The following is a 27395-nucleotide window of genomic DNA, read 5'->3' as shown; positions in this document are numbered from 1 at the left end:
GGCAAACGTGTTCCCAGGTGCTGACAGAAAGGTCTGCCTGTTTGATAGGTGCCTCTTGGGCAATTTTGGTTTTTTGGGGCAAGCTTGTTTTGGCAGTTTTTGTTTTCGTTTGGTTTCATTTTGTTTTGGTCAAAGGGAAAAAAACAAAACTCTGCCAGGTGAGGTTTCTCTCTTGGTTGTGTTTTCTAGGTGTCCATTGCATCGTCTCTCTCGTGGGTGAAATCTTGACTAGATGTTTTAACTACATGTTACTACATTTTACTTATGTTTTCAGCTTCCCTGGTGTCCACAAGGGAAGTGAGAGGCAGGCAGGATCTGCAGTGGCTGTCATGACACTTCCAGGCTTGTAGTACAGGAAATGTTACAACGCACTGTGTTCATCACACCTATCTTTCAGCTTTGAGCAAAATAATGCGCTTTTTGTACTTAGGCAATTAATACTTACTTAGCCTCTTGTTGCAGTGTGTTTGTATTCACCTGGAGGGCTTTTACTGTAACGCTTCACACTACTGTTTCCAAGAAAGGCAGGTGCTTGTGCCTCGGAGTGGGATGGCACAAGCCTTGGGAGCCTGTGTATAAACCACAGCGCCTGGAGATGTCCATGTGCCATCCAATGAATGATGTTAAGCAGTTGCATCTGAAGGGCAGTGCAGGTGGCAGGAGGTGGCAGTGCACAGGATTAGTAACTCCTGGGTAGAGTGGGTCTCCACACCAAGTGATTAAAAAGACCTCCTACACCTGCAAGCCTGGAGCATCAGATAGTTGAACTTTGATTCCATAGACTTTCATAAGTCTCGTCATTTTAGGTTTTTTTGTAAGAATATATAGATACCGGCCAGCCACAGAGCATACTGGTAATACCCATTGGACAAATTGCAATTAGGCTTTCCCAGAGTATGCCATGCATGCTGCCAACCACAAACAGGAGTGCGCACACCTGCGAGACACCAGCTGTGAGCTCCTCTGAGGATGCTCTGCAACTGAGTGCAGAGAATCGGATAAAAGCAGCACAGTTTAACTTCGACTGGCGCTTTATCTAGTCAGTGCAATTGTTCTCGTCATCATGATAATTTTTACAAATTTAGATGTAATAAGGGGGAAAAGGGAGGTTGGAAGCTATTAACTATAGCCATTAACTGCATTCATGACTAAGATGCCTTGGATGAGTCCTTCTCCTGCTCAGAGGTGGCCTGGAGCGTTCGGGCAGGCGGCAGCAGAGAGCCTGCAGGGAGAGCCCAGGGAGTGCCCTGCCTCGGTCTGGGAAGTTCAGCAGATCTGCGTCTTGATCCTGTTTTGCAGATATGTTTTAATACATTGTGAATCACGTTTAATGGCACGATGGCCTCTGTATACCATGACTGTATGCGTTTTGCTAAAATACAGAGGTTGGCAAAGAATCACAACTCTATCCATGAAAGTGGTGAATGCTTCCCTTGGAGGTGAAAAACTGCCCAGTGGCACTGCTGCCTTATTTTGTTGTTGGCATCCTTTGGTATAGTGAGAATTCATTCCTCTGCAATGCTAAGCAGCAGGGAGTCCTGCTGTGGCTGTCATTGGAACTGAGGTATTGAACCTCCCCCCCTTGACTTGTGTTGGTTATGCCTTGATAGTGCACCTTTTTGTTTTGTTTTGTTTTCCCAGGCAGCAAGTGGTGTGGATCCAATTGTGATGCTCCTTTTCCAAAGAGGGTTCATATGTAAACCAACTTAAAAGAGAGATTGACAAGCTAAAGGGTATCTTGAAGCTTTGGAATCTTGAGATTGAGCTCCTGCCAGAGCACAAGATTCTTGCAAGTGGGGGAAATTATTTAATCCTCCTTGGATATCCTTCTCCAGCAATGCAATGCAATACAGAATATCCAGGTTGCTCAAGCGGTCTGTACAGAAAGTGACCTGCTGCTCAACAAAGATACTTTTCATTATAGAACCACAGTCAAAATAGCATTCAAAATGTACATGAAGTGACTAATGGTAGAAGGGATACAATGCTTTCCTACAAAATTGCTGCTGCCATAAGAAGTGCTCAGATATCAATGCATGACTATAAAAGTCCTGAGTCTGGAGAAATTCATTTATGAAGGACAGAAAGCATAGATAACATCTACTCTGTGCTGGTTTGTAACACAGGAACAAGGAGACAACCACCAGGATGGAGCAAGGAGAACCGAAATTGGTACTGTTTTGTACAGCATGATTCGATATGCTAGTGCTGATGGTGATAATTTAGCAAGAAACAAAAGTTCGTAGCTGATAAGAACGCCTATTATTCATGAAAATGTGTCAGCAGGAGTTACTAAACCTATAGCTCAGGCAGTAAGCCAGGCTAATGATTTGAAAGCCAAGGAGATATTTGGACGGAGTGAAAGGATGATTAACATCTATCTCCCATGAAGTTTTTGCATATTTTTCTGAAACAAGAAATCCTGGCCACTGACAGAGGCTATAGATAGTGGCTCTGGTGCAGTCTGGGTATTTGTGCTATTTTGCATAACACAGAGTGATGATCTGAGAGGCAGGATGAGGTAGTTCGTGACTAGGGCTGGACTATGAATTCTGAAAGAATTTACCAGAAACCAAGTTGTCTTTTATCTCAACATTTTAATGTATTCTCAAACAAATGATTTTCAGTAGCGCTTTAGAACTGGGTTCATCTTCAGGCACTAACCTGTGAAGATGTCAGCGGTGTAAGAAAAGTATAAACAGATACATCCACGCTTTCATTAGCAGACAGGAGTGTTTTCAGTTCTTATTGTGGTCTTTCTCAGAAGTTTTCTTTATTTTATCTGACTTGCTGAGATCCTAGTATCTCTGTCTTTCACTGAAAACATTATCTGTTTGATGTTTCCTTACTGGAATATGGATCAACGCTAATGGTAAGCCCAGTTACAAAGATAGTTTGTGATGTATAGAATATGTCATCCACAGACCAGTGAGATTTGAGCAGTCACCATTTCACAGTGCAAGCCCTAAGCATTCCTCTACTTTTCCAGAATTCACACAGGACAGAACGAACTGTGGTGAAATGCTTGTTGTTTATTCCCTGGTGGCCTATGCTAGCCATGTCACCAAGAAGAGTGTAAGACCCCAAATGATCCTTGAACAGGTTCCCCATATTGTATCACCAAGCTCTGTACAAAATCATACTGTTCTAGCCCAAGAGAACCCTCAGAATTTCTGCACCGGAAAGACTTGATCTTTTTGGAAGGTTTTACATTAAAATGATCAGATGGTATTTACCAAAAGACAGCTAAAAATTCAGCCAAAGCAATTAAAAGTGCCTTGACCATATGTGGCTACAGAAAGAGAGGAATTCAAGGTATATCTGCATAAAGAGGGTAAGTCAGTGAGTTACAACCTTTGTGTTGCTGTTGCAAAGTGGTTGCCAGTACGCAAACATGCTAACTTAAAGGCAGCCAAGGAATCTTGAACTCTGTACTGTACCTGTTTCTGGTACTGTCAAAGAGCAATCGAACCACAGGCTGAAAACTTGCCAGATAATTTGATGGGATCTATGGAAACCATCAAACACCTGTGATGTTGATAAAAAATTAATGAACAGTAGCCGCAGGCAGTTGAAAACTGAATAAATTGTATAGGTTCTGTAGATGGGGAAAACAAACAAAAGATATTTAAACTATGCCCAATACAGCCCAAATACAGATTCCAGACACTTTTAAAACTGGGTGGTCAGCAATACACAGTCAAGAAATCTGGCCGTGCGCCAGTAGTGAGCTGCAAAAAGCCCACCACCTTAATACTGGTGTTCATCCGTATGTGTTCATGTGGTCGTCCTGCACTACAAAAATCCAACCTGGAGATGTGGAAGTTATTGTTGGGTTCCCATCAGGGTTGAAACTTCAGCCAAATATCCAAGTACATTTAAATTCACTATTTTTCTAGATCCTTCCATTGCTATCAGAGAATCACCTTTATACTGAAATGTTTCCAATCTGAGGGCGAGATCCTGTTTATGGTTACAGCAGATTTATAGAAAAAAGGCATGCCATTAAACAGGAAGATTAGGCCAACTGGATAGGACCTGGAAAGGGTTCTAGTTATACTTCTCTTCCACTGCAGTTTATGCACACATTCGCCATTGTCGCTTGCATAATAATACTCTGTTGAGAAACCTGATTCAACATTTTGTCCCTAAGTACAGGGTCAGAAATCCTCAATGGGAATACAAATCTGGAGGCCACTTCAACGATTTCTGTCCAACGTTTAATTCTATAGGATCTTTTTGTCTGCATATTTTCTCTCTCATTTGTTCTTCAAGATACCAAGTGTGTATATTAACACAAAAGAACCCTAAAATCATAGAAACTCCATAACTCCAGCCACATGAGGAGAGGTGGGAAGAAACGTACCAAAACTCCTCCTTAGGAGCTTGCTAGCCTATCTGTTGTCAGAATATTTTGTTGTACTTCAATGTTAATGCTTTAGCAAAAGTACACTCGGTGTCATAGGACAGTGGATTGAAGATTTCTGAAGTGTTTGTTGCTCCCCCAAATAGTTTGCTTAAATAAAATGAGCTAGAAAATGAACAACCATCAGCTCTTTTCAGTGTCCCCAGTGCATGCTATTAGCATAGTAACGTATTATAGCCTCCGTGCGACATCTGTAGAAATTACTGGGAATTTTAGTATTGATTTTAGAGGAAGGAGGATTGGGCGTTGTGTTATTATATTAATCATTTGGTAAATATTTCTCTAAAAGGTGGAATATAGAAATTTCCGGGGGTAGAGTGATGGTTTAATATCCTGTTTTCAACAGTGGTCAATTTCCAGGGCCCCATGAGAAGACAAATTTGCTCTTTTCCTTCCCCCTGTGTCTAGGGTGGGTTGTGTCACAGGAGACTAGTGACAGTCTCTCTGATCACTGCTGGCCAGGGAGGAAACCTGATTCATAGCTCTGCTGATTCCATGTGAGTTAGCTCACCGTTTTGTCTGACCCAAACCTGATCCTGTATACGTATCTGCCTGTATCTCTTCCTTCAATGTTAGTAACTTCTTTGTTCACTGACCTGTGGCACCAATGGATCTCCACGCTAATTATAAAAAGCAATGAGATATTTCCTTTGTACTACTTTAATTCTATTAACCCACATTAATACCCAGAGCACCTCCGTTTACATTTCAGTTATTATCAGACAGACGATAGTAAGAAATTAGAGCAGAAATAGGGCAATTGTCTTTTAGTGATTTTTTTTGTGTGTGTTCTTTCTGTTCTTGTTCTGCAATGGGGAGAATAGGTGTTCCAGACAGGTCCTGAGCGTTCATTACTATCCAAACCCCTCTTAGATCTGCTTTCTCTGCTGACAGCTGAAGAACACTGCAGTGCCAAAATCAGCAAGATTACGAACTAAAAGACATTGTTAATCAGCTGTCATGCACATGACTCTGTATGCGTGCATGTAAAACAAAAGCTTTGGGAGTTAGACAAAGCTAATGGGAAAAGAAAGCCCCTTGCAGAAGCTGCATTTTGGAGTAAATACAGCAGCCCCATAGCATTTGCTTTCCATGCTGAAATAGTTACGCAAAAAAAACGTGCAACAGGGAAGAATTTAAAGATGCCTCTTGAGTTATGCCATTTCTGTTTTCCTCTAGCAGATGAGGATGAGGTTCTGCCCAAGCAAGTTAGAGGATATGTGCCCTATTAGGCTAACTCAAAGAGGCTTAATAGAATCCCAGGTGTTACTCAGTCCAGCCATGCCGTTAGCTTTTTGAGCTTTCAGGTGACTCGATGATTTCCAGAGTGGCCATGGTGCTCTATTAACCTTTAATAATAAATTGAAGATGTAATCTGGGTAGGCCAGAACTGCAGCAAAATGCCTAAGCACGGTGAAATTACGGGGAAGAGGAAGAATAGCAGTTAATCATTCAGGGTAATTCAATTTTCAAGTTAATGCTAATGATGCCTTTTGGAAATCTATATTTAAAGATAAAAATATTAATAAGCATATAACATGTAATTTTTATATCTAAATATTCGTAAGTCTATATATGTATATAATTTGGGCAAATAAAGACTTTATTAACAGGCATAGCTTGAATGCTTTTTCAAAGGCACGTCAGAAGCTCCAGAGATGGGGCCAGGCGTCTGAATAGAAAGAGTAAGATAAAGTGGAGTTCAGAGCGATACAAAAGACAACTGGCTTTCCATGGAGCCTGCAAAAAAGTTTGACATAATGTAGTCAGTGGGTATGCTTTCTGGGTATTTCTTTTTCTGCCCTTCCCTTGGATTTGAGCAGTTATGTTTGGCACAGTAAATTTTAGGCATATTCTGAAATGCAGGGAAAGTGGAAGAATTGTATGGAGATTTCTTCAATCTGAATCTCCTGATAGGAATAAATTTACAGAATAAGTCAAAACTCAACAGAAGTGAATGGGTCTTTCAAGTAAATTCTAAGGTCTTTTGATCGAGTACTCACTACTTTCTGTTGTGATTTTCTCTGGAGAGAAGCCTGGTGGGAGTAGTTTCACTGCAGGAACAATTTAACTTCATAGTGGAAACTTTAACTTCTGAATTATGAGTGATCTTGCAAACTGGTTTCTCTCCCTTTGTAAACCAGCCTCTGTCACTCAAAAGCCACCACTTATTTAGGTCTCACATTATCATCAAGCAGGCAGAATGTCAGGAAATCCTGCTCTACTGGTCCAATTCACTGCTACTGTTTTGATCTCTTTCAAAGTCTGTAATATTTCTTGAAAGCGCCTTCCTGCAATGGTTCAGATCTGCTGCTCTGTGATCAGGACCCAGATCCATGCTACTCACAGCTATATTCTTGCCAACTGGATGATGCACTGTACGCAGGCAAAGGAAAACCATGTTCCACCTTCTGGGCTGAAGCGTCCTGAACGATGACACAGTGGCAATCTGGGGAGTGGCCATCCAGATTCACAGGTACGGTCTGTGACCAAATGTTTAAGTGGTTAGGTGTACGAATCCATTTCCTTCCGAGGACTGGGTCTGTTGTTAGAGGGGCGTATTTAGTCATTGTGGTTAAGCTATTACTAAGTACCCTTTCACAGTTTAGTCCTCCCTACACTCCCTCCTAATAACATTACTTCAGTTAGGCTGAGCAATGTCTTCTGTATTGATTATAAGTTTACTACTTTTTCTGTTATTACAGTGACTTATGCACAGAGGAAATGAGACAATTCCTGGTGACGGGATTAGAAAACTTCACTATACTGTAGATCCAGATGGGTCTGCTGCAACAGTTTTTGGAGCTGGAGGGACCAAAGTTTTCCTAATGAAAGTCCCCTGCTATCGAGTGAGTATGACCTGATATTTTATATTCTTCTTTATATATTCTAATAAACTTACTTTTAGTATGCGTGAAGAAGATAAATAATAGAACCAGATCTTCCAATTGTGTCGTCTTCCCCCTTAGAAGCTAAAAGAAGTCAGTCAAATGCATGTAGTGATTTCTTGTCCTTAATCCTCCCACTCCCTGAAATACATGCGTTCCTTACACTTACAGTAGAACTTGCACTCCACAATTTATTTCTGCCTCTAAAATTTCCTTGTTTCTTGCCATAAGGAAAAAAATGAAATCACGCTTTTGGAAGCGATCTATCCTTTGGTATCATCTCCAGGGAGTGTAATATGATTTTAAATGCGGCTACCTAACAATATCACCCTGGTGCTAATGATGGGCGTGCCTGTTTTCTACTCTCCTGCCCATCTTAACCAGTTCAATTACGTGACCTGGCCAGGTCACACCCCTGTGTGAACACTGTTGCTGCTCCTGCGCTGCGTTATTTTTACATGGCATGCAAGCTGAACTGTCCTGCTTGCATGGACTGACTAAACTTCTTCAGCTACTGCTGGAGAATGAGTGACAGGCTTCTAGCGCTGCACGTGTTTCTTGGGCCACGTTGCTGTGGGCTGTGGCCCAGTTGTTAACTGAATGGGAGACCTACGTGAAACGAGAAATAGGGAGATGGATCAAGGGGTGGTACTTCTGCTGAATCAGAACTGGATTGATGCCCTAGATGCTTCAGCAAAATCTGAAGCGATGCTCTCTAAATACCTAAGAATTTGTGACTGAAAAATGACAGTGCTATTTTTTCATTCATATGTGGCTACATATTCATGATAAATGAAATTGTCCTATATTTGTTTAGATATATTTTATATTTCTTAAGTTGATTTTGGTCAAGTCCAAGCTTTTGGGTTTTTATTTAATAAAGCAAAGGCCTTGACTATAGCTGTGTAAATATTATGACTTACAGACACGCTCAGTTAAAAGCTCTGCCAAATAAAGCTAAAAAAAAAAATCTATTTTTCCTGAAAAACATGCCCTCCTAAGGCTTTGCAGCCTTCTTTAAAAATCTTAGCAGTAATTTTTTTTTTGCTATGAATAGTTTTTTAACAGCTGAGTCTGCAAATCATAGCTACTGGGTGTAAAACTCATTTTTCTAACTGCTAGGTGCACAAACTGTGTGAAATACATAAATGCACAATGTACATGGTAGAATCATGTTACTGTTATCATTTGGCTTCAGTAGATTTACTCTGTGTTCTTGCCTAGATATGGCTTTGAGTGATTAACCCATTCTCTTTTGTCTTTTGTGTCTCTTCCAGAGGAAATGATAATCAACATTTCATTATATTCTTTATAGAGCTATCTAGCATTTTGTGACTTAATTGATACATGTTTGAAAAGCACTTTGAGATTCTCAATTAGACGTAGGACAGCAATTAAAAGCAGAAAACATTGAAAGAAACGTTTGGCAGTTACAGTCTGTGACTCTACATTATCAGTAAAGATGGAATCAAGCTGTATTGCAGGGAACTACAGGAACTTCTCTTTTTTTATTCAATTCAACTATAACTGAAATAATGTAAAATGGGTGCTAAGGGCTTTGCAAAGTGAAATGTGTATTCTGCATTTCAAACTCGTGGTGTGAGAATTTCGATTATAGATGTGTATTTATGAGATCAGCAAAGAAGGGTCCGAGTTTCTGTAGTAATTCTGTATTAGCCACGCACCAAGACTGTTAAGTGACTACAAACAGCTCTGTCAATCAGTTTGAGAAGTGAAATCATGCTCGTAGCTAAACCAAGCTGGACATTTAGATAGCTGTACTTGTTATGTAGCTTGAAAGGGCTAACTATAAACCACAGGAGCTCCAAATGCAGCAAAGATGTATTTGCCAGTGAAAGATGAAATACTGCTCAAGACGAAAACTGAACAGTATTATATATTGGTTTGTATATGGCATATAAGAGGACCTATGACTGCTGACTTTGGGGGCTCAATTTCTGATATCCTCTAACAAGCTCTTTTCTGACTATTCACAGGCCAAAACTTTTCAGGCAGCTCTAATGCCCCCCAAAACCAGAGCTTGAGAGATACTTGATGCCGACCTAAGTGTTTGTCTAAAGAAAGCAAGAGTGAAAGCTAGCAGAAAAAAAGAAACAGCTCTGAGGAAAAATAGGTAATCAAACCCACAGGCCTTACAGTGTCTGGTTCTGAAACATTTCACGTGCATCTGTCTGTTTTGATAATCTGTGCTATAAATGGGTTTCATGCCTTAGGGATGAAGGCAGAATAGATTTTAATCCCTGTGGAAAGCAAAGGCTATTAGAAGTTAATTATAACACCTCATTTTGGTAGCAGTACAAATGGGATTTTATAACCTTAATGACCACAGGTGTGAGTTCTTGTTCAATTTGTAACTGTGCAATTATTCCCAAATCCCACAGGATTAATATTCCAGCTGACCAAGTGTTGTCAAAACTTTTCTTCTTCGTCTGGACTCTGTTAGTGGTTAACCTGAAGATGGAGAGGAGATCCTGATGAAAAAAAATCAGCCTTTTATCGTGCCCACATTTAGGTAATTTGTCAAGGTAAGATCAGGCTACCTGTTCCTGCAGGAATTCTTTTGTGATCTGCTATTCTGCGGTTCTGCTTCCTACTCCATGTGTTGTATGCTCTGTTGCCCGCTTGTGACCAAGGGCTTTCCGTGTAAAAGCCTGTTGATTCTGTGACATCCTGTTTCATTTTCCCTCACAGCATAATGATCTTCGGGCCTCCTAGGAAAAAAATATTTCAGTAATGCTGGTGGTTGGGAAATAGGTAGTCTGCAAAAAAACGAAGAATGTGTCTATGCTTTAAATTTCTTGTAGTTTCTGTGTAATTACGTTAGACGTTTCACAATATCTTGCTTCAGATATTTATACCATAGTGTCGTCTTGTAATTAACCTGCTGTGCCTTTGGTTCATTGCATTCACAAAGCGTTGGTAGGTTTTGTAAAGAAAGCTCAGCATCCTGGTCAGATGATGTTCTGCCACCACGTTGTGTATTGTCTATGAGCAGTTTATGTGTCTGTATACCTTTTTTGTAGTCTGTCCAACTGGAAAAATGAGCGGAATACTGTTGTTTTAGTGAAACTAATCCCCAAGCAGTGATTTACTTTCTATTTCCCCATCCTGTTTCTGTGAGCTTGCTCTATGTCCAAGCCATAGACAGCAAGAAATGCTCACAACAGTGTACTATGTCCCTTGTAGGGAAAAAGAGCTGGAAACTATGGCAAATCTGCTTCACTGTATCAGAACCAGGGCAGTATGGTTCTGGCAAACAGGGACAAGCTTAAAACCAAGCAGACTTTTCTCTCTGATCTCTCAGGGGGGGTGAGAGCGCAGAGGAGAGCTGTTGCTTGCTAGAAGCCTGCCACCTTTGCCACTGTTGTGTGGGAAGTCTGCCATGTCCAGGCTGAAAGGATAGTGGTCAGAGGTCCTGTCAAAGGAGAGCTATCAATAAAGCAAACCCACAATTCAAGGACTTCCTGAGTCAGTAGACATATCTTCATGTTTTATAGCCCTTATAGCTTGTCTTCCATGAGTTTATACAGCTGCTTTTTGACAGTATTTATACTTTTCATAATCAGAGTATCCTCTGCCATAATTTAATTTTGCACATAAATGTAGTGCCTGGTTTGTTTCAAATCCATTATTCTCAAGGGTAGGAAATAATGAATAGCCATCCCCCTTCATTTCTGCATAGAAGTCCTGATCTTCTATTCCTCTGTTGCCCATTCACCATCCCTGGAGGTATTTAAAAGAAGTGTAGATGCAGTGCTTAGGACCATGGTTTAGTGGTGGACTTGGCAGTCAAGTTTCCATATGGACTCGGTGATCTTAAAGGCTTTTTTCAACCTAAATCACTCTATGATTCCTCACAGAATGTATCTTTTGTCCAAGCTGAAGATCCCAAATCTGTTTATCCTGTCTTCATGCAAAAATAACTCTATAACTTGGAGCTTTTTTTTGAAGCCCTTCTACATCTTAAATTGCTGCAACATCTTTTCTTGAGCTTCCTTTTTCCTACCTGGGAGTATTGGATGTTCATTCAATGCTAGTGGCTGGCTTTATAATCCCTGTAGTGTATCAGAGCTTTGGGGATAGAAAAAAAGTTATGCCAAATTTTGCTTTGATGCCAAGAGCAGTATTCGTGGTTTGTTCTTTTTTCTTTTGAAACCTGGTTTGTTTCTTTTTTCTTCTTCTACATGTTCAACTCAGCTCTGCCAGAGTTTAGAGATTATAAAGTATTTTTAAATGTTTACCATGCACACAGGACAACAGAGCCTGCACAAGGGCTGAAGAGCTTGCAGGTTGGTTCATCAGATACACAGCTAACTAGCAAGGCAGAAAAGAAATTAGACTCCTTACTACACTTGTGCAGTTTGTGGACTAGGGGGAAAGGAAGGAGATGATTCATAGTATCCAAAAAAAGTAGACCACTAACCATGCAGGCAGGTTATTCTTTCTTTGAGGATTTTAATCTGAGGATATGCCCCAAAGTAGAAGATGCTCCTGCTCAAACAGATGTTGGTTAAATCAGGCCGACATGTCTTGCTGCTATTTAAAAAAGAAAAAAGTGGGGGGAGAACTGGTAGCAATGTAGACAAAACCAGGAAAGTTATGTTTATATTTTCTCTCTTTGTATTATCTATTGACAAGTCTTTTTCTCAGCCACACCAATAAGATTTACATAAAAATTATCAAAATTCTCAAAATTGTGTGGGTGTTGCAAATTGTGATATGATTACTGTGCTTTTCTCTTTCATGCGTGAGTGTATGGGAAGGGAGGTCTTTTCCCATAGTGTGGGACAAGTTTAGTCTCTGAGCCTGTTTTTAGGAAAACAGTTGTGTTTGTGCCTTGGACAGCTCTGTGTACGTACCTTTTCCCAGAGGGGAATGAAGTCCAGAAGGTACAACTTCTTCACTCACCAGGAGAATCTCACAGGTATATGAACTCCTTCCCAGCTGAAACCACAAAGCCCACCAGCTGGCTGCGTACCAGAATTTAAGTTGAGGTATTTCTGCTGACCAGAATGATCAGGAACAAGTAATGACCACTGCTAAGGAACAGCCCAGTGGGTGAAAGAGCACGATCCTGTTGAAGATAAACCTGTTCTCTGCTTGCAAACCCACTCTGAAGGCAGTATTAGAACCAGGAGTTAAGACAATGAATGATTCATATGGAAATGACAATATACCTTTGCACAAAAAAAACCCACGTGTAACATGCAGCCAGTCTTGAGTTGACAGAAATCCAAATACAAGTGGTTGTTGTGTCTCATTTGCCTTGGGCTATACTAGCTTCCTCAGGTGGAGAAGAGAATAGTAGCTGGGAAAACAACAGAAAATATGCCGAATACTAAACACAGCGCCTTCAGTTCATCCCTCTGGACCTGATCAATGCTTTCTTCCTCAGCTCCTTGTCATGCTGATAGCTCAGAATCTTGCCCTGGGGACAGGGAACTGAGAGTCCAAAGAGAACAGACACATTGTATGCAGAGAGGGAGGCACTGGTAGTTGAGTGCAGTTTCCATTTTTCCAATACAAATTTCTTCCCTCTCCTCAGCATTCTGCAAATCAGGAACCAGCACGATTATTAACATCCTAAAGGGCAAGGACATTTCATAGCCATAACTGTGTTTTTTTGTGGTCTTAATTATTTGAGGGTAATTATATATCCTTGGGATGTGACCCTTTTGATTACTGAGGAACGTGCTGCTCGTGGCGGATGCTCAAGGCGGCAGATGTGTGTGCACCTCGGCCTGTGTGCAGCGGAGCAGGGGAATGGCGTGCCCTTAGCCCAGAGCCTGGAAGAGCCGAGCGGCTGAAATGCTGAAGTCCACACCTGCAGCTGGGCTTGGGGCCAGCTACCTCCAGTGCACCCGCCTCGCCTCCTCGGTGGACCTTTGAGACTGCGGCTTACGCTGTTGCTCGTGTGTTGAGCTGCACTGCCTTTTGCCTCTCCCCCAAGGCTCTCTGGGATCTGGGTGCTTTCTGGTCAGTCCGGTACCCATTCCCAGAGCACGGCTAGCAAATTGAGAGCCGTGGCTCAGGAATAGCAGCAGTGGCAATGACAGGAGGACAGCGCCCAGCTCCCATCTAGCAGTCTCTGGCTAGAGCACTGGGTGGTGGGTACTGGTGAATGGGACTGAATGGCCTCCAGCAGCTCCTGTGAGCCCTCACCCTGTTTTGCACTGCCCGGGAGGTGGCCGAGCGCCACACGGACCTGCCTGGGGCTCCTCTTAAAGCCCGCCAGGACCTGCAGCTCCCAGGATTGGTGGGAATGCTGCCCTGCACTGGCACCTCTGCATCCAAAATGCTGTCCCATGGTGACTTTGCCCAGTTCTGCCCCACGGAAGGGAATGGGGCACTGTGGGGCACAAGAGCTGGGGCAGGGAGGCTCTCTCTGCAGCAGGGGAAGGAGTGCAGGGATACGATACGTGAAATATTTTTGACTTAAGCTAAAGTACAGATAAGTTCCACCTAAGCAGCTGTGGGTTGTTGTTTGTTTTTTTTTTTTTTTCCTGAACGTTAAGCATAATGTTCCTCTGAGAGCATGCTCTCTTTAAAATGGTGTTTTCCAGACACTGCTCATTTTTTGAAGATAATGACTGGTGTTCAGTGTGATCTGTGCTGAGCAGATGTCTCTTCTGGAATCTCCTCTGTTTGGAGTTTATACATATCTTAACAGGCGGCCAGGTCAGACAGAGCTGGAGCCAGCTCCAAATTAGCAAGAGTTTTGACTATTGCAAAGTTTCATACCATTAAAATTAGAACATGAAGAGTAGTAGCATAGATTTCTGGGAAAATTTATCCATAGAAATGTGAGTGGGAAACCTGTTCTGTCCCAGCTCTTGTCTCACTGCAAACAATTGATGGAGATTGTTCCCTCGCATTGCCCAGGCCTGATAAAGGCCCTCGCTCTCTAAACCTCCAAAACAAGTTTAAGTAGAGAAGGACTTGGAGTGCTGATTGATGAGAAGCTCGACATGAGCCGGCAATGTGTGCTCCCAGCCCAGAAACCACCCGTGTCCTGGGCTGCATCCAAAGCAGCGTGGCCAGCAGGGCGAGGGAGAGGGTTCTGCCCCTCTGTTCCTCTCTTGGGAGACCTCGTCTGGAGTATTGTGTCCAGTTCTGGAATCTCCAATTGTAAGGAGATGGAGCTGTTGGAATGGATCTAGAGGAGGCTACAAAGATGATCAGGGGGCTGGAGCACCTCCCATAGGAGGACAGGCTGAGAGAGTTGGGGTTGTTCAGCCTGGAGAAGAGAAGGCTCCCAGGAGACCTTAGAGTGACCTTCCAGTGTCTGAAGGGGCTACAGGAAAGCTGGGGAGGGGCTGTTTGCGAAGGCTGTGGGGATGGGATGAGGGGCAGAGTTAGACTGGACATAAGGAGGAATTTCTCCACACTGAGGGTGGTGAGGCCCTGGCCCAGGCTGCCCGGGGAAGCTGTGGCTGCCCCATCCCTGGAGGTGCTCAGGGCCGGGTTGGATGGCGCTACAGCCCCCGGTCCGGTGGGAGGTGTCCCTGCCGGGGGCGGCTCCGGTCCCCGCGGTCCCTCCCCGGTTGGCGGCGCCGGGGCGGGAGAGGCGCTGCGTGCGGGAGCGGCGATGCTGCGCTACAGTTCGGGGCTCTCGGTGACCGCCGCCTCCCCGCGGCGGCCGGAGCGGCGGAAGGTGCGGGGGGACGCGGGGGGACGCGGGGGAGGGCTCCGGGACCCCCCATCCCCTCCGCCCCTCGCCTCTGCCCGGCGCAGCGCTGTGCTCGGGGTCGGCGCAGCCCGCGGGGAGCGATAGCGCCTTCCCGCGCGTCTGGGATGGCCACAGGGGCGCTGCGGGGGTCCCGCGGGGCTGTGGGCAGCGCAGACCCCGCCGGGCGCGGAGCGGGGGGCGGGAGCCCCGCGGGCCCCGACAGGAGCGCGGAGAACTCCCCTGCCGGGGGCACCGTGTGGCCATCACCGGTGCCTCGGGTACCCTTTGCTGGTGACTTTCCTCCTGACTTCATAAACGGGACATATCATAATGCATGAATTTGTCTGGAATTGTAACGATTGGGATGGCAATAGAATAGTTCGGGTTGGAAGGGACGTTACTGTTCTCAGCAGTTCCTCAAGTACCGTTTATTGATGTTTTCATTCCTAACTTCTTAAAAAAGATATATCATAATGCATTAATTTGTCAGAAACTCTAATGATTCAGGTGGCGATAGTAACTTATTTTTATCATCAGCTCCTATTTACTGATGTCTTTCTTCATCATTCTATAAATGAGACATATAATAATGCCTTATCTGTCGGGAACTGTGATGATTTAGATGGCAGTAGAATCATAGGGTCGTTTGGGTTGGAATGTTATCATCTGTTCCTCAAGTACAATTTGTTGATGATGATGATCTTTCTTCGTAACTTCTTAAACAAGATGTATATTAATGCATTAATTTTTTGGGAACTGCAATGACTTCGATGACAATAGTAACATGCTTTTATGAACAGCTTCTCATATACACTTTACTGATGTCTTTATTATTTCATAAAAGGCAATGTAATGAGTTATCTATCAGGAACCGTAGTGATTTAGATGGCAATAGCAACTTACTTTTATCATCAGGTCCTCAAATACTATTTACTAACGTCTTTCTTCATAATTTCATAAACAAGACATATAATAATGCATTAAGTTTTTGGGAACCGTAATGATTTAGATGGCAATAGTAACTTACTTTTACCATCAGCTCCTCAAATACTCCTCATTACTGATGTCTTTCTTCATAATTCTATAAATGAGACATATAATAATGCATTATCTGTTGGGAACTGTGATGATCTAGATGGCAATAGTAACTTCTTTTTATCAACAGCTTCTCGTATGCTATTTACTGATGTCTTCATAATTTCATAAATGACAAAATAATGCATTATCTATCAGGAACTGTAATGATTTAGATGACAACAGTAACTTATTTTTATCAACAGTTCCTTGAGTATGATTTACTGATGTATTTCTTTGTAACCTCATAAACGAGACATATAATAATGTGTCCTCAACATAAAAAGGAGATGGAGCTGGTGGAACCGAGTCCAGAGTAGGCTACAAGGATGATCCCAGGGCTGGACCACCTCTCGTATGAGAACAGGCTGAGAGAGTTGGGGTTGTTCAGCCTGGAGAAGAGAAGGCTCTGAGGAGACATTAGAGCGACCTTCCAGTACCTGAAGGGGCTACAGGAAAGCTGGGGAGGGACTTTACAAAGGCTTATGGGGATGGGACGAGGGGCAATGGGGATAAACTGGAGAGGGGCAGATTTAGACTGGACATAAGGAGGAATTTCTCCACACTGAGAGTGGTGAGGCCCTGGCCCACGCTGCCCAGGGAAGCTGTGGCTGCCCCATCCCTGGAGGGGTTCCAGGCCAGGTTGGATGGGCCTTGGGCAGCCTGAGCCAGTGGGAGGTGTCCCTGCCCATAGCAGGGGGTTGGAACTGGGTGAACTTCAAGGTCCCTTCCAACCCAAAGTATTCTATGATTAATCTATTGGGAAATGCTTCTAAAAAGTTGTTAAAACTCTGGCAGATATGTCAAGAATGTCTTTACAGCCACCCTGCTTTAAATACCCCTTTTTGGTGTATTTAATCACAGCACTGTCATTTATTGTGAGTGAGCACTCCACGTGTGAAGAAATAAATCAAAATAAGTGATAAGTTTGTTCTTACAAAGAAATACAGTCTTGCGATTGTGATACTTCTTGAATTACTCAGTGATTTTTTTGATGCTCGAAAAAGATGAGTTTATAATTGAAACAATGAAGAATGTCATGTTGACATGCGTTACATGATAGTGTGAGGGTTGGGCTCTTCTACAGAAAAAACTCTGGTTTTCATAAAAATAAAATTGCTCGTGTGTGTGGAAAAATTAAGATGACTTATCTTATTTATGTTCCCTAAATGTCTTCCACGTTTCATTGAGTTTTCTTGTTTTAGAGTTTCTTAAAGAAGTTGAACCTAAGAAAATCTGTGTTTCAGTGATACTTTTCTTATTTTCATTCCCATGATACATTTCCTGGGGATTATGTGGTATGAACTGTATTTGATAAATTTTCTTAAGGAAACTGTTAAAAAACTAATTTGCAAATAAAACCCAGTGGGAAGCTGCTGATTTGTTTTGTTTTTATGAAATGTGACTCCGTTACCATGAGTTGTCAAAAGAGGGGAGGAAGACAGTTAGAATAACTGCTGAATAAATTGAAGATGTTTGTCACATTCCTGTGTGCCTGTGGTCACAGGAAAAGTGCCTTTTAATTGTGTGGGTAAATCTCTGGCAGCAGAGACTTCATAAGTGGAGCAGCCTAATCAACAGATAAATGAGCAATGAAGGTGGTTTCTTCTTTCTTTTTTAGGACTGAAATCAAACACTTGCTCCTTTTCTACTTTCACCTTCAAAAATCTAAAACTAATGTTGGGTCTTAGGCAAAGGGAGTGATTTTTTTTGCCCTTGAGCTGGTAGGTTAACAGTTAGTTACTCAGCAAATTGTTATCCCCAAACTGTTGTATTATCAAACATTAGAAAGATTAACAATATTAAATTTTGATGTTAACTCTAACGTCGATAGAAACTAGATCAATGTTGAGCCTCTGGGAGTGCTGTAAAATCTTAGGATGGGACTAGTCCTTAGTAGAACAGTTTGTATTTTTCTGTTGCTGTACTAGTAACGTTGGTTAATGGTTGCTCGTTATTTTAATGCTAGCTCTGTAATTATTTCAGTAGATAGTTAACTATTCTATGCCTTTCTGGGTGCTTTGTTTTTAGAAGGGGAGAAGAAGAGGCTGAAGAACATGGCTCAAACTGTCATCTGTATTTGTTTTAAGTTTCACCCTAGTGATTTGAGTAGGATGGTAAACAAGAATGTAGATTGTGGATCTGGGCTATGAGTTCAGTGTTTTTAACTGACCTAGATTGGCTTTTCTCTTAACTGCCATATTGCGGTAGCTCTCATCTGTGCTGTCCCACTATCCTCTTAGAAACTGCAAAAAGAGCATGTCTTCACCTGTTAATTTTGGTTGTGCTCAGCAAACTTCTGCTGTCTGGTGTTGTGCTGGGATGAACCTGTCAGTCTTTGTTTTCCTGCCTGCGTATTTGTTTCACAAATGATGTCAGATGAGCTCTGGAAATACCGCTTGTGGGTTGTTGGTGTCAAAAAGCCAGGAGTGAACATAAAATGTTGGCACAATTAAGATTACATATATTGCTGGCTTGCCAAAGCTACAGAGGCTTCAAATCAAACTAAAATCCAATAGTCTAGAAAACCTGATACCCAGTGGTTCTGCTATCCAGCACTTCTTTTGAAAAGTTACGCTCACAAAGTTCCAGTGTCGCTGACATAAAGGTAGGGTGGAAGCCTGTCCCTGTTTTTCCTCTCTTGTTCTTCCTGGCAGTCAGCAGTTGAAGGAAATTGAATCACAGCCTTTTCCCTGCTAGGGGACTTCTCTTTCATTCTCCTCCCTGCTTTCTCTCTGCAGAACCCAGCGTATTTCTGGAAATTACTCCTTTATCCTCAGTTGTACATTATTCTGCCGCTTTGGCACCGAGTCGAGGCTCTTCCTGTTATGATTTCATTTCCATTTTAAGGCATCGCTGCAGCAGTGTTTTGCTGTTGCAGAAGCACTTGTCTGCTCATTCATTTGGTCAAGTCAACTTGCCGATAAGTGGTACAGCACGTTGTTCCTTCAGGAATCGCTGCATATGAAGAACAGTGTAGGCACAATATTCATAATTGCTTCTGGAGGTTAGGGGAAAAGGTGGTGCCTGTTGGTTTTCCCTTCCAGTCTCTATAGCCTTCTTGAATTTTAGCAGATTGATCTGTAATTCTGCCCTTGGGTAGAGTACATTATCTCTGGCCCACGAGGAGCAGGAGAGAATGACTACTTACGCATTTGCTGCTATTTCCCCAGGGATGCTGAGGAAGCCCTATTGTTATAAACAACAAGAAGAGTACAACCTGTATGCGTTTGCCTTAGTGAGGAGTTGGGTGGTACTTTGCCAGCGCTGTAGAAGCCTCACTGGGTATGACTTCAAGGCTGGAATCCGTAGATGATTGCTAATGCCATGCTTTGGCATTTGCATGCAACAGGCCACAAAGTAAAGCATTACAGCTTTATTTTGTGTCAGAAATGCTGCCAAAAAGTATGATATTGATTTGAGGTGCTTTAAAAGTTAGGAGCTAGTGTGGAAATGGTTGGACTCGATGATCCGGGAGGTCTTTTCCAGCCTAGTGATTCTGTGATTCTATGAAATGTTGCGGGGGGGAAGCGATTCAGGGGAGTAACAGAGGAGGCAAGGTGAAAAGGGCAAGAAAAATGGTTTAAGAGATAACAGCCCCTTCATTATACAGTGGTTTTAGTCTCAACAAACTACTGTTAGTAATGTGTATTTCCAACCTAGTTGTTATGATTTGACTGCCATCTGCACTGGGCTTCTGTGGTTTCCCTCCTAGTAGCCCTGTAACACATTGGTCGCTGTAATGTGACAAGCAGTCATGATTCACTAGCTGATAGGCAGGTACAGGGATAATTACGTATTTACAGTCATTGCACTGTCAATCTAGATGTATGTTGGCTATAATTAGTCCCAAACTGACTTACAGGCAAGCTATTTGTCTGCTCCGGAGCATCACACACAACTCCATTTCTGCTGACTTTGAGTTGCCACTCATCTGTTTCTATTTATTCGAGGTATTTTTCACGTTTACTCACAACAATCCTTTTACTCCTTTTAGTCCAGTTTTCTTTCATTTGAAATCGCTGTAAGAACAAGTTGGCTTCGTCTGTCACTTCCTGCACAACACAGCACAAATTCAGTTCTATTTCCTATTTGTGGGTCTGGTCTTTCTTTGTTTTTCCACATGGAGGAATGCCAGACCCTGTTTCCCTTCTTGTTGTAAACAGGCATGTTTTAAGTGGAAAGAGCCTTGCTAAGCTAATGGGAAGAAAGAGCAGGGGGAAATGGAAATTAAATAGGTGAGGAAAGGTGGTATTAATTATGATCTCCAAAGTTGAGGAGTTTTTTATTTATATATCTTGATAACTAACTCGTAAGCAGCGCCAGCTTCGGAATATATGGGGAGAGTGGCTTTCTCAGAAACATAAACATAGCAGTCAGTCAGTCAATGTGCAATGTCAGTCAAAAGCCAATGTGCAAGGATTTATCATTTTTTAAGATTAATCTCATTGTTTCAGAATTATTTAGCAAATATGAAAGGATAATCTGCTTTTATACTAAGTTTTGGGGGAGGTTAAGTCACCCGTCTCTGTGGGTTCTTGTTCTACATTTGCTAGTGTGTGACTGAATGATGAATTAATGGTGAGGAGGAACACGCACAAGAAGTAGCATCCACAGGTGTGTCCAAGGTTATATTTCACCTTGATCTTCTTATAGACTTTTTCCCCTTCTTTATAATGGAGACTCAGCTCACATATTTTATAGGAATTTTATCTCAGGACATTGCTCTTTATCAGGAGAAGGCCTTGCAGACCTAAAAGACCAAACTGAGAGAGGAAGATGGAAGGCAATACCAAGTAGCATTTTTTTTCAATACTGTGGGGCATTAGGCTAAACACGGTCGATCCATTGTCTCAAGAGATTTAAAGAAAGCCTGAAAGAAAAATAGTGAAGTTGTGGCAGATACTTGCAGAGAGTTCTTCCAATTGTGTGTGCTTGGGACGAAGAAGTAGTTAAAGGTTGTTTGAAGAGTGAAAAAAGGTCCATTGTTTGGAAACAGAGAAAATGGGAATCCTTGTCTTGATGCTGACTAGTGTTGCTCTGAGGAGCTTGTGTCGTGTACAGCCTTGAAAGTGAAGTCAAGTTAGCCTAGTTGATACGGGAGACAGCTGGAAGTGGTGAATTATAGAATGGCAAAATTATGATCTATGGAAAGGACTTTGCTGCTGTGCTCTGAATACCTGTGAGCAAAACACGATTGCCGTTTTCAAGGCAAAGGGAAGTACCATAATGATGAAGACGTGAGCTTGGGCAAGTGCAATGGAAAGGTGTGTTTCAGAGAGAAGGTACACAGTCAGCGTGACTGGAGGTAAGTAGTTAGGAGAAACTAGAGAGATCTAGATCAGATGAGATGCTGGGCTGGGTGATGGCCCACAGTAGTCAGGGAAGAGATATTTTAGACATTTTGAGGAAAAGCTTTAAAAGCCCTGCTTGTTGTCAACAGCTGGGATTTCATGGGAAGGTATTGTGCAGCTTCAAATTTGGACAGACAAATTTATTATTTCATCATTTGCTATTTTGCACTCAGAACTTATAGTTGTTTTCCACAAAAATGTTTCATGAATAGGACTAAGACTGAAAGTTTTAACTGTGTTTCTTGTATGAAGGGTGTTGCTTTAAAAATATCGTTACACTATGTGTCTCTCAGTCAAAAGCAAGGCAAACTGCAATTGCAGATTAAAAGATATCAACCCTATTAGCCTATTTCCTCAGCAAAAGAATGGGTTTTCTGAAATCAGATAGGAAAAAATACCTCTTAAATTTTCTCTGAAGCATTTTGAAGCTTAGGTTTTTACGAACAGCTTGTGTGTATCAGATTCCAATAATATTCCTATTCACGTTCAGTGCAGTTGCGGTACTGAGCTATCCTTGGATCTAATATGTGGGTATATACTGAACAGAAAAGAGGCATCCACCCCAGAATACACTTTGTGTTTCTAAATAATTCCTTTTGAACATTAAAAGTATACCAAATCTGCAAACAAAACTGAGAAAGTAGAAAATGATGTTCATTGTTCTGTTATCTCAGCTCTCAATGTCATTTCTGCGTACATAAGAACATGTTGTTGATTGAAATGGATTTTTGCTATTTCAGGTATGTAATTATGAGGATGCCCTTGAATTATTTCTTGCCAGCTAAAAACCCCTCTGACCTTTAAAAAATAATCTTTTGGCAGAAAATGATGGTAGAAGACAGAAAATAGTAAATTAATAGTTGAATGTCAGTAGAGTTCATTCTGTAAAGCAAGTTATTAAAATATTTTTTGGTAATACTTAAATCTAAAAGCCAGCTTTTGTTTTTCTTCCAGATGAATGTCTGTAGGCTACGTTTAACAGTACCGCCTGATGAGGGCTCGCAGCCTGAACAGGGAGGAAAGGAACCTGAAAGAAAGAAAAATGTAAGTTTTAAGGATCGAAGTTAAATTCTGTATAAACAAGGAGTAAATATTGCCATCCACAGAAGCTGCTATTAGCTGTTTTGGGAGTCCAAAGCCGGGTCGTCTTGGAAGATCTGGAAGTCAACCAACTCAGTTGGGATCTTTGAGCTTGAACCTTGGAGTTGGGGATGGCAAAACTGCATGTAAAATAGGACAGTAGCAGAGGAACAGCACAGGGATTGTAGGTCATTTGTGCATCTTGGCCTTCCAGGCCAGGTTGGATAGGCCTTGGGCAGCCTGTTCCGGTGGGAGGTGTCCCTGCCATGGCAGAGGGGTTGGAATTAGATGATCTTTAAGGTCCTTTCCAACTCAAACCATTCTATGAGTCTAAGACTTGATTATTTAATGTTCATATATTAAAGAGGAGGAAACTGCCATCAAGGGCAGGCTCTTGCATTAAGCAGATCCTCACCTGAAGGGGGTTTTATGTTTTGTGTAGGCTTTATGTTTCATGTGTGTAAGATTTGAGCCTTAATATGTATGGGAGCTGGCTGGGACCTGAATGTTTTGCTGCGTCGGCTGATTTTGCTAATAGTTGAGGTACTGGTAAGAAATACAAAATAAAGAATTCAAGATTGTTCTGAGGTGAAAGTGATTTGAAAGTCATATGTATAAAAGGGTTCAGAAGGGCATTACAAAAAAGGTCTTACAGCTGCTTTGGTGCAGAACTTGTTCTTTAAGAGCTCTTTTAGAGCAATAAATTTGTGTTTAATTAGTCTTAAGGATGGAGACTGAAAAGGGGAGCTGGACTGGCTCCACAAATTCACCACACTTATACTTTGGTAAGCTAAAATCAAACAAGAAGTTGGTTGCGCTTACCAGATCCAGTGTCTGAATAGCAATATGACAATAGGAAGCAAAACGACAATAGGAAGCAAAACAACAATAGGATTTATTTGAAATAATTTCTTAGGGGTATTCAGAAGCAAAAGTTACTGTGAAATGACTCAACGACAAACATTTTAAAGCAATAAAAATAAACTCCAAGTAAAATGGTAAAGATAAAACTTCCTTATCAGAGATTTCTTGTACAGGAATGTTGTATACATGGGCTTTTTAAACACTGCTTTGGCAGAGTCATAGGTCCTTGAGGATCTATAAAAGGTACTTACAGAATGGATTAGAAAGGCTTTCATGCAAACTAAATTTGGGCTACCATTAAATAGTAATAATTCATTTTGTGCAGAGGTGTTTAGTTGTAGCACTCTTAAGAGTAGCTTCCCCCAGCACTTACTCTTGTCAGTTCGTATCAGATTGCAGAAACCCTCGGACTGGCCTCAGCTTATGGGCCATTGCCTCTAGAGGGAATATGAGTTTGTTTTTGAGGAGGATAGCTACTGACTCATGGCTTGCTCACTTTACTGTGCTGACTAGTGTAATAATAAGAAAGAGATGTGAATGATTGGGTTCGGACAATTCGTGTTGACTTTCTTATGTGACCATTTTTTTCTCTTGTATTTAATGAGAGCTGTATTTTCTGCATAATGCAAATAAAGGCAAGTGGGTTTTATATCAGAGAATGTTAAGGAGAGGATTTGAAAGATAATAAATGTGTTATTTGGCTTATCTTATGTTCCAGTACAGAATTATAGAGTAGAATCATAGAATAGTTTGGGTTGGAAGCAACCTTAGAGATCATCCAGTTCCACTCCCTCTGCCACGGGCAGGGACACCTCCCACTGCAGATCAATAAAATGGTGTCTAATTTAAGTATTGTGTGTTCTGAGTAGTTTTCTAAAGTTCAGTACTTTTACACAATTCATAGACTTGTAGAAAACATACATAAAGCCTTCAGAGCTAGATGGGATCTAATGAGTCAAATTCATAGCAATTAAAAAACACAGAGTAATTACGCAATCTACTTGTGTTTTACCATCCCGGTGCAATTAAAAAAAGAGCCTTACAGATTGTATAGTCATAGTATATAGAAGCAACTACAAAAAAATTGCTGTTCGTGAACTGGTTTTTCCTCATGTCTCTAAAAAAAGACAGTAATGTATTACGTATAGATTTTTATTGTCTATGTAATGTATTGCTTTATATATTTGAATTAGTTACACAGTGACTTGCATTGCACACAGGGCTCTTGACTAGTCAGGCTGTGATATTCTTCTCTTACCGCAAAATTTAATTAAATAAACAAAAAAGCATCACCTAAAAGGAGTGACCAGGTATCTCTGCTGATCCACCCTTGGTCAACTAACTCTTGTTAATGAAATTGCTTGAAGCAGTTTGAGAAGAACAGGTTTTACCAATGTTAAATAATCATTGCATGATCCTATGAGAACTGTGCCCCTTTCTTGGAAGTAGGGATAATGGAAAGAAATTCAGGAACTGCTCAGTTTTCTGCCTTGCACTTTATGATTTAAGGTCAAAAAGTAGAGCTTCACCAAGAATCAACGGTAACAGCAGGTCTTCTTGTGGGAATCTGGAGTTCTGTGCTGTCTTTAAACGCTGGGTATTAAGAAAATGGGAACAGGGGAAATGTTTTTGGTATTTAAAATATATTTGTGCGACTTATGGCAATGAACTGCAAGGGTGATCTGAGGGATTGTCCAGTTTTGCTGGAGTGCTCACGCTGCTCTGGCAGCCCTAGCCTGACTGCCAGGCACTCTCCTGTTGGAGCCGGACAAGTGCCAGAGAGAGAGAGAGAGGCTTCCCTGCCTCTGCGTGGAGAGCAGAGACCTCACCGTGCCAAAGGGAATGCCAGAAAACTATAAATATACCATGGCGTGACATTTGGTTGTAATCTGCTCTTTCATTACAAGGAGGTGATTTTGAGCTGCCCTAATGTGACCTAGCGAGGGCTTACTGACTATTTGTTACTTTTATCTTTCTGGGACTCAGTACTATTAAGAGATGTTTTAGTTGCAAAATTAGCTAGTGAGCGGCATGGAAGCTCTTGATAGTGCTGATCCTCCCAAGAACTTGTTTCAGAGCTTGATGTTGGATTAGAACTGATTCTTTATTGGTTGTGTTAGTAGCTGTGAGTTTAGCCTTTTTCATCGTAGTCCAAGTTTAGCAGAAAACCCACGCTGTGTTTCATTAAATCGGGATCAGTGCATTAAATTTCTAGTCTGACTTTTTTATTGCTATCCACCCATGAAATTAAAATGAACCAGTGTAAAAGATGAAAACAAAACGATGGAGCTGGGCAGTTTTGTCACGACAGAATTGCTGCAGGCGTTACTGTTCTAGTAATGCACAGTACTGTCCTGTTGTTAGTGAGAGGCTGGCAGATGGTACACAACTAGAAGCTGATCTCAGAAGTCGGAAGGGGAGTGAACTTGTGCTTCAGTGTGCCAGGTTGGATTTTTGTACTTGTATTTAGGCTATGATACCTTGAAAGAAGTGGATGAGAACTGAAGTCACAAGTAGAGACTGGTTCATTGGTTTCTTCACTTTTTTACAAGCTAAAAGCTGTTAAGCAGTAGTTAAATCTCTCTCAGTTGTCAGCACTTTAGGTAGAGAGAATCTGAAACTATTCTGATTTTGTTCCCTTCCGTTAATGGTAGACGATGGGTGACAGTGTGAGGCTGTTTACTTCACCAGGAAGTACAAAGAAGTGTTGTGTTCATCAGATTGTACGCAAAATCCGCATGTCGTGAAGCCTGCTTTGTCTTGCATAATAAAGGACTCCCAGACAATTGTATTGTCCCTGTTTGGGACTGGGTTTATTTTTATCCATCAGTCCCTTTCTTCACTGTCATAGCTAAATTTGGAAGTGTCCTTGGAAGCTGCAGCTAGGCGGTCGAGGGCAGAATATGAGGATATGTATAGGCAGATCTTTCTTTTTCATTTGGATGTATAGACAAGGGAATGAAAATGAGATAACACTCTAAAAATTTGTGTCACATTCCTGTGTTTATGGCTTTCCGCAGAGCTTGAGCAGTGTTTAGTCTTAAACTTTAATAGGTCCTTTGGCTCTATGTATCATCAGACTCTTCAGTTTTCTTATGTTTTTAAAGCATCACAACCGGGCGGTGAAACTTTTTGCTTCCTAAGCAGGAATACAGAAGCATAACAAACACTGGGTTTCCCAGAAAAAAATGTAGGCTGTAAAGAAACTGGAAGGGGAATTTACTGCTTATGTGATGGAGAGCATTAAGCAGAAACTTGTGTCAAAGAATATGAGTGCAATGAACGTGCGGCTGTTGTGTGCATTGAATCTAGGACAGAGACTATTTTCTTTGCTGATCTGCTGCTGCCAGCCCACTCCCATCAGCGGAGCAGGAGTTGTGTCGCAAGAAATGTGGTTCACCAGCTGCAGGTGGCTGATGTTACTGCTCCTCAGCCTCTCCAGCACGAATTGCTTCGGTTTTGATGTGTGCCAATTAAGAGAGACCTTCATTAAAAACAGCACTGCATGAAAAATCACAGAAAGAATTCCAGTGACTTCTGCGGTTACTGCTGTATTTGTTGTATCTTATTTTTGTAGTATATAAACATTGGTGTTCTCTGTACAAACTTCATCGATTAGATATGATGCCTGTCATGTCTATGTTTTGAAATAGGCACCTAAATGCTGCATTTCAAGGAGCTTAAAAGTCAGAGTGTGTTAAATGATGCTTCTTATTTAGTGTCATGAATTTAAGAATGCTCATGTCTATGTCTTGGCATGTTTTCCCTATTTTTATATATGAAACATCCCTAAGCATAACATGAGTTTCATGAGGCTGTTGAGGAATATGTGAAAACGTAAAAATGTAGCTACCTTTTGTCACAGCACAGTAACTTTCCTTGGTAAGCTCAATATTATAAATATAAATAATGATAATATTTATAATATAAATATTATAAATCATATCCATTCATTTTACTGAACAGAAAATTTGTAGCCTAAGTAACAACGTGAATGTTCTCGTTCTTTGTGAGCTCAC

At 41.6% G+C, this 27395-nt stretch overlaps 1 protein-coding gene across 4 annotated transcripts in view; it reads left to right on the top strand.

The window, feature by feature from the left end:
* The first annotated feature begins 6752 nt into the window (after window positions 1–6752).
* The window catches only part of MYZAP (myocardial zonula adherens protein), a 72161-nt gene continuing 51518 nt past the window's right edge, over window positions 6753–27395 (top strand). For 3 of the 4 annotated variants that reach the window (XM_054077737.1, XM_054077736.1, XM_054077734.1), the window contains exons 1-2: window positions 14832–14989; window positions 22387–22476. In XM_054077737.1, the coding sequence (XP_053933712.1) occupies window positions 14924–14989; window positions 22387–22476 (156 nt within the window). In that variant the 5' untranslated portion in view covers window positions 14832–14923. Of the gene's footprint in view, window positions 6903–7131; window positions 7276–9716; window positions 9861–14831; window positions 14990–22386; window positions 22477–27395 lie in introns of those variants that run through there. The other variant, XM_054077735.1, reaches the window with a different exon arrangement.

The sequence above is a fragment of the Cuculus canorus genome, chromosome 12 (assembly GCF_017976375.1).
Source record: "Cuculus canorus isolate bCucCan1 chromosome 12, bCucCan1.pri, whole genome shotgun sequence".
Lineage (NCBI taxonomy): Eukaryota > Metazoa > Chordata > Aves > Cuculiformes > Cuculidae > Cuculus > Cuculus canorus.
The sequence above is the reverse complement of the archived record's forward strand: the minus strand, read 5'-3'. Positions and strand labels throughout refer to the sequence as shown.